Source organism: Strongylocentrotus purpuratus, unplaced genomic scaffold (genome assembly GCF_000002235.5).
Source record: "Strongylocentrotus purpuratus isolate Spur 01 unplaced genomic scaffold, Spur_5.0 spur5_scaffold_6, whole genome shotgun sequence".
Classification (NCBI taxonomy): domain Eukaryota; kingdom Metazoa; phylum Echinodermata; class Echinoidea; order Camarodonta; family Strongylocentrotidae; genus Strongylocentrotus; species Strongylocentrotus purpuratus.
The window spans coordinates 13,675,050-13,682,026 of NW_022145612.1; the positions used below are offsets into that span (position 1 = coordinate 13,675,050).

Consider the following 6,977-nt stretch of genomic DNA (forward strand, 5'->3'; position numbering starts at 1 on the left):
AGAAGCTTAGGCAAATCCATAGCAATTTTAAGGCAGTAGAAACCCCTTTTTCAGAATTGTACAGTGACTTTGAATACTTCTTTAGACAAGGTAAAGAAGTACTGGTAACACTCCTTATTGCTATGAATATGCGCCCCTCTCCCTCTCTCTTTCTGTATGTCTCTCTCACCCTCTCTGTCTCTCTCTCTCTCTCTCTCTCTCATTTATTGACTGAAGGTCAAATCACTCCCCTCTACCGTTAAAACTAAGCAAAAACACTTTTGTCAGATTTGCTTTGAACACTTGGAGAACACAATTTTAATGGACGGAAGATATGATCAAAAATACATGAAGTTCCTGATACGAGGCCAACACATTATGTTGTAACAGCTTTTGCCTCTATGCAGTGAAAATACATATGATATACACTTGATAGGTACTCATTTATTTCACTACCTAGTAAAAGGACACAACTATTTGAAAATAACACAGCCTATATTCCTTCCTTTCATACCAAACTACCCCCTACAAATGTTCAGTTCTGCCTAGATTTCAGGCAAGGAAAAGTCTCATCACGACAAGATTGATTGCACATCATGAAGAAAAATAATACAATGGTTACAGTTTCACTTGCACCAATATGATAGTGCAATCTGTTTACTGCCATTTGTCAAAGAGGGAATCTTTATAGCAAATGCCTAAATAACAGATGCACATTCTTTAATACATCAGGATAAAAATGATTTGTCATTGTCATTTGCTTGCACTTCAGCACATTTTGACTACCTAATGTACATGGAAGCATGTGGGTATTATGACACCTGATAAAATGAGAATCTGGTCATTTAAAAGATTGTATTTTTGCTAAAAAATTAAATATCCATACAAGATTCCTCCTGAAAACATTTATTCACAACAAAATAAATATGAGTAGTGCAACCAGAGGGTAGACTGCCAGAGCACATACATGTTGAATCAATGCACCGTCATATATTTCTTTTTCTCTTGTTCACTTCATGACTTAAGCAGCATCTTCTGTATAACATTCCTCTAACTCCCATTGAAAGTCTAAAGGATAAATGTTCAATCTATTTGCAGAAAGTCCACTGTGGCACGCCTGTGATCCTTGCATAGTAACATATATACCACAAAGATTCTTCAAAGCCAGTAATGCACATTGGATAGAATGTCTTTCCCTGTATTATCTGTCAGGTTGATGAGCATGTTTTTGATCATGTGACTGATCATGTGATGATGTTTTCAGGTCAGCCAGTCTCCTGGGTATAGTGGTGAAAGGAGCATAGTCTTTGAAGCATGTTTCCCAGACACCATCAACGGCTTTCTCTGCTTCTTCTCGAGAAACGTTTCTGACTGCTAGGATGGAACCGATAGCCCTTCTCCTTACACAGGTCTGCAATATGGAGATAGATAAGAAAATTTAAACTAGAAAGACTTGATGGAAACTAGATATATATGCCAATGTATAATGATACAAGAACAAAAGATCATTCAGTTTTAAAAACTCATGACTTAGGGTTGAACTGCTAAAGTTAGGTCCATTTCAGTAACTCTCATGAATGAACAAGGCATCTTCATACTGTATATCCTTGATCTAATTTGAAGAAGAAGATAAATCCAAATGCGTCCAGCTTTAAAGGGAAAGTCCACCCTGAAATTAAGTTAGTTTTAATAGGAGTAGAAAAATGAGAGAAACAAGTCAGTGAAAGTTTGAGCAAATTCCGATTAAAAATAAGGAAGTTAGGATTTTTTGAAGTTGTGATCAATCAAACACAAATTGGCAACTCTATGACGTATCATGCGAGCTCAACTTCCATTTGCTCAGTACTAAAAAAATCTAAAATTTTCATTTTCCCTCAAGAAAAATTTCAACCATACATGCACCCTAATATAATAATTGCAAATATGTTTCTATACTCCCCCTGCAAGGAACAAATATATATTCCGTCATCAATAACGAAGAAAACATGATTTTATGGAATATTATGCACAAAGCAAATGAAGGAGAGCTCGTATAATAAGTCACAGAGTTGCCAATTTGTATTTGATTGATCACAACTTCAATAATTCATAACTTTCTTATTTTCATTCAGAATTTGCTCAAACTTTCACTCACCTGATTTTCTTATTATTCTGCCTCTATCGAAACAAACTTATTTTTGGGGTGGACTTTCCCTTTAAGTAGTAAGCTAAATATATTGGCAGTTGTGTTTTTTTTTCATTGCTATAATGATTACATCATACGTACACTTACATATATATATATATATATATATATATATATAGGTGACATTCCTGGATTTTGTTATTGATTTTTAAAATCTTTTTGTTTAAATGATTTATTTGAGCTCTACAAAATCAAAGTAATCATTAGATGTAATGGCAGTGCTGAAGACTGTTCAATCTTTACTGACAGATTTCATTCAAGAACATAAACACTGTCTGTCACACTCTACCTGGTGATGATTCTTAAATCTGAAGTTCCAGCTGTAAAGGCTATCACTCAGGAATGAACAATCACCACTCAAGCTGGATGCCCTTATCTGTCAAAATTGAATATGATAATGAACATGAATTAACATCAATTGAATAAAAGACTAAAAACAATGTAAACTGAATGGAAAAAGAGTTTCTTTTTAAAGATGAAGTTGGGTTCTGGTCATGCGATTGCATTGTGAAAGAAACAGTGTGGAATCGACCACAAAAGGTTGATCATCTAGCATATAAGAATTTGTGTGTATTGCAAGGTTCTGGAATCATCAAAATGATAAGAAATTTGGCCAAGTCTTGGTAAAGTTACAAACACTGTACACAGAAAGATGTATATGGGACTACACAAACACGTGGCGTAAAAATCCTACCCCCGAGTTTTACGATGTTACATGACATATTTAGAATATGACGGCATTTGAAGAGCCATGTTTTTCAGGGAACATGTCTTATCTGATGTTCTTCCACACTTGCATAATATGAATGATAATGCTCACAAATTATTTTTCACCTCTTCCCAGAACTCAACCTTCTCTTTAAGGGAAAGTTTATAGGACTGTGATGTTTCTGTAAAATGTGGTCCACACACATGTCTGACTGAAAGATGCTTCATCTGATTTTTTCTTCTTTAATATGTTTTACATTTGGATAAAAAATCTTGAATATCACCAGGATGAGTTAAAGCAAACAAACTTCATTCTTATTTAATTTTCTCCTTTCATGACTCGAGTAGTCTAATTTCACAACACTTTTCCAAGAAAGGACATTTTAATCAAAAGACATTCTTTTAAAGGGTCTTTACTAGCTAAATATACATAGTCTATGACCATTTGGTCATTATATATTAATCAATTTTTCTTTGGAATCCTCTTCCTCATTAGAGAGGTGTGAGCATGTTCACATACTTTAGCCTTCGATCTCTACTAAAAACAGTTGCATATATTCCCTACCTCTGAGCAAGCAACATGTCGTATATCTGTCCAGTCCACCTTAGCTCTGCAGTGATCATAAGCATGTATTAACTCATGGGTAAGAAGTGTACTCAGAATCCTCTGGGAGGGACTCTTGTTTTCACATAAAACGATCTGCAAAAAGAAATAATATGCCACAAATACAAATACTTCATCAATATCTTGTGTTCATCATGCCAAAGAAGTTTATATTAGCCACTTTAAAGCTTGAATTATAAAGTATTCTTGAGAAATATCTTTCAAAAGTACAATTATTGAATAAACGGGACGTACGGCTTACTGTAATTTCTTATATTTTCAAAAGTCCAAATAACCTTTACAAAATGAAGGAAAATATGAATCACTCTTGCTTATAAAATGGAGAAATAGATCTACAAATGAACTAACAATTCTGAAAAAAGAAATCCAACTCTTTTCTTCTTTTCTTTGTTTTATTTTGATTAAAGATTGCAGAATCAAATCATTTATGAAAAAAGGACAAAAGGGTGAACATATGAATAGTTGTTACCGGTAGTTTATTTACCTCTCCATTAATGGGATCAAATCCTCCGTTCACAGGGCTATCACTGGCACACGGCTCACATACAATGTGTGTATCTGGATCTATTGGGCTGAAACAAACAGTGAGACAACATTGCACTTTCTCTTGTGAAAAAATAACACTTAAAATAACACTTAAAATGTATTCTACAAAATTATTTAATATATTATTTTGCAGTCATGCAAAAGTTCCCTCTGGTTTGAAAAGATCATTGTGTAGACTACATTATCGTAACATCACACACATTAAAAGAAAAAAACAACTAAATATGAATGAAAATTGAAATGTTTCACTCACCATCCAATTTGTTCCATGGCAGCTAGCATAAACTTCACATAAGGATCTGAAGAAAAAAAAAAATTTAAAAATATAGGCTGAGCATTTCAGGGTCAAAGTTAAAACCAAGCATTACATCTACCTTGTGGTGCTCTTTAATCAACCTCTGACCTAGACTGGAAAAATTAAGTCCATTTAGTTTGGGGATAGACCTTGAGACTTTGTTTGTGGCTGTCTATCTCGCATGCACAGATAGCCTGCCCTCATTCATTTGTTCATTTGTTTCAATTGTCTCCTGCCGCTGATCTCATTCGTTTAAGCCTGCGGTAGCGCCCCCATTCCTTAGGGAGCCCTAAGTGATCGCAACAATAAATAAAGTTGTGGTTGTGGTTGTGGTCTCCTTTCATTTTGAAAAAACATAATAAAATTAGAAAATTGCAGAACTTAGCTGAAGAGCAAGACAGTTGGCCCAATCAGTAAAATTAGGCTCAAATATCTGGAAAACCAAGGAAATTTTCACCTATGAAACTTGCAACCAATTACAATCTAAGTTCCATTTGTTACTTACTTTTACTTTTAATCAACAATGTTTCATTAAATTGTTTCAAATATCAATTATCATTTGAAAGAATTCATACAGCAGGTTTTACAAAATATTGTGTGAATGTACTGCAGTGCAGTGTTGCCCGTCTTTGACAGCCAGGATAGTAATGCTGCTAATTAGTTAAGTGCTATGTGTGAGCATCGTAGTAGGTCCATGGCATGGCACTCCAGCAAAGCATAGAGTCAATGCTAAAGCGTATTGACCTCTAGCACTGCATGCTAGCTGTGAGGAAGGCATTATTAGACCCATACACAAATACACACACCACACAATATCGCATAGACTCTACACAATCATGTCGATGCAGCTGTAACTGTAAGCAAAGTTTGACACTAGACTTACAATTTGAATTTTTAAATATTTCTTTTTAACATCAGTAAGTTAAAAAAAAAAAAAAAAAAAGAGAGTAGATCTAGGTCTAGAAAAAAAAACTAGAATCTAGAGTCTAGACTTTATTTTAGATCTAGAGGTCTACTGCTATTTTAGGTGTCATCAATTGTCACTAAAGTACCGATTTTTAGTGAAATCAGTTGAGTTTTGTACAGTGGTGTTTGAAATATTGAGAATCAAAAGCACAGCTTTTACCAAACAGCCAGAATAGTGATGCTCCTATGTGTGGGTTCATGGTGTGACGTGAGTAAGTAACTGATGCATGATCAACTCCTGGGTGCTCCGACGCCGATGGCATCGGCGTCGGAGCTCCCTGCAGTTAAGTTAATCATCTTCTGAAGTTCTGTCAGTGTTTAATAATTTGGTTCCAAAATCTAAACTTACTATGTTTGCAGGCGAAATCTGCCCTTTCAATACAATTGGTATGTATTCTCTTCTCCTTCCAGCTTCTTTTAGTTATGTTCGATTGGTCGACATCAGTTTTATCATCCTTTTCTGATGTTTTTGATGAAATATCACTGGTGGCATGTTCATCCATGGGCGCTGCCATCTTGGATACTACGCCCCCTTGTGCGCAAAGTTTGCTACCTTTTGTGTTTTAGAAATTTTCGCACTGCATGCAAGCTTGGTATCCCTCAAAACATATCCCAAGACGAAAATCCAATTGAATCCCCATTGAATGTCCCCATTGAATCCAATGTGGAGTAAATGGAAAGTGAAACAATGGGTACCCATTGAAAATGGGTACCCAATGGGTACCCATTGAAAACCAATGGGGACCAATTGCCTATTGGTTCCAATGGGGACCAATTGCCAATTGGTTTCAATGGGTACCCATTGTTTCACTTTCCATTTACTCCAAATTGCCAATTGGTATTGAATTGGGATTCAATGGGGGTATTCAATGGGGATTCAATTGGTAAATCGATCCAGTTAGAAGAACCAGTGATAATTTATTGATACTTCATAATCGTTATTGGCAACTGTCCACCAATAAGGTATCCCAATCTCATTTGCATTAACTTCTTCACAAAGATCATTTGAAGTGAATTCAAGAGTTTCATTTACAGTGACATTGGCTCGTACAAATATATATACTAAATATGTATATTGTTTCTTGGTTAGTAATCATATAATCAATATATAAATCAATATATCTATTGCTTAAACGTGAATGTAATTGTAACATGATCAGACAAAATAATCTATTAGTTAATAATTGCTGAAGGAATAAAGAAATCACAAAATTGATGTGCATTGTCATAATTTGCTTAACAAATCATGATAAATTTATTTTTCTGTGACACGTGTAAAGTGATAATGAATATTCATGAGATGCCTAGATTTGTTGGTTTCAATGGGACCAATTGAAGTCCAAATTAAGGCCAATTGGTCCAATTGAAACCAATTGGGGACCCATTAAAGTCTAATGGGGCCTAGGCCAATGGGTCCAATTTGTCCAATGGGGCCAATCCGGACCAATTGAAACCAATTGGGGACCCATTAAAGTCTAATGGGGCCTAGGCCAATGGGGCCAATTTGTCCAATGGGGCCAATCTGGACCAATTGAAAACATCTGAGGTCCCATTGAAACCTGTTAAAACCTATTGAGACCAATTGAAACCAATTGAAACCAATTGAAATTTCAATTGGTGTTCAATTGGTTTCAATTGGATTTTCGTTCTAGAACACCTACCCCCTGGACATC

The 6,977-nt window shown here is 35.3% G+C and overlaps 1 protein-coding gene across 1 annotated transcript; it reads right to left on the reverse strand.

The window, feature by feature from the left end:
- Positions 1-268: 268 nt before the first annotated feature.
- On the reverse strand, positions 269-5,858 carry LOC577822 (mitochondrial inner membrane protease ATP23 homolog). The gene is made up of 6 exons (XM_778029.4): positions 5,654-5,858; positions 4,297-4,342; positions 3,982-4,069; positions 3,438-3,572; positions 2,454-2,540; positions 269-1,390 (listed from the first exon to the last, which is right to left on the reverse strand). The coding sequence occupies exons 1-6, from the start codon at positions 5,817-5,819 to the stop codon at positions 1,181-1,183; spliced, it is 732 nt and encodes a 243-aa protein (XP_783122.2). The 5' UTR covers positions 5,820-5,858; the 3' UTR covers positions 269-1,180.
- Between the last annotated feature and the right edge of the window lie 1,119 nt (positions 5,859-6,977).

What these genes read in the sequence shown, in the direction of transcription:
- LOC577822 (XM_778029.4), bottom strand. Translation starts at nt 5,819, where the DNA reads ATGGCAGCGCCCATGGATGAACATGCCACCAGTGATATTTCATCAAAA. An exon ending in GCCATGGAACAAATTGGATG is followed by an intron (nt 4,070 to 4,296) that starts GTGAGTGAAACA and finishes TGTTTGTTTCAG; the next exon opens with CCCAATAGATCCAGATACAC. An exon ending in TTGATCCCATTAATGGAGAG is followed by an intron (nt 3,573 to 3,981) that starts GTAAATAAACTA and finishes TTCTTTTTGCAG; the next exon opens with ATCGTTTTATGTGAAAACAA.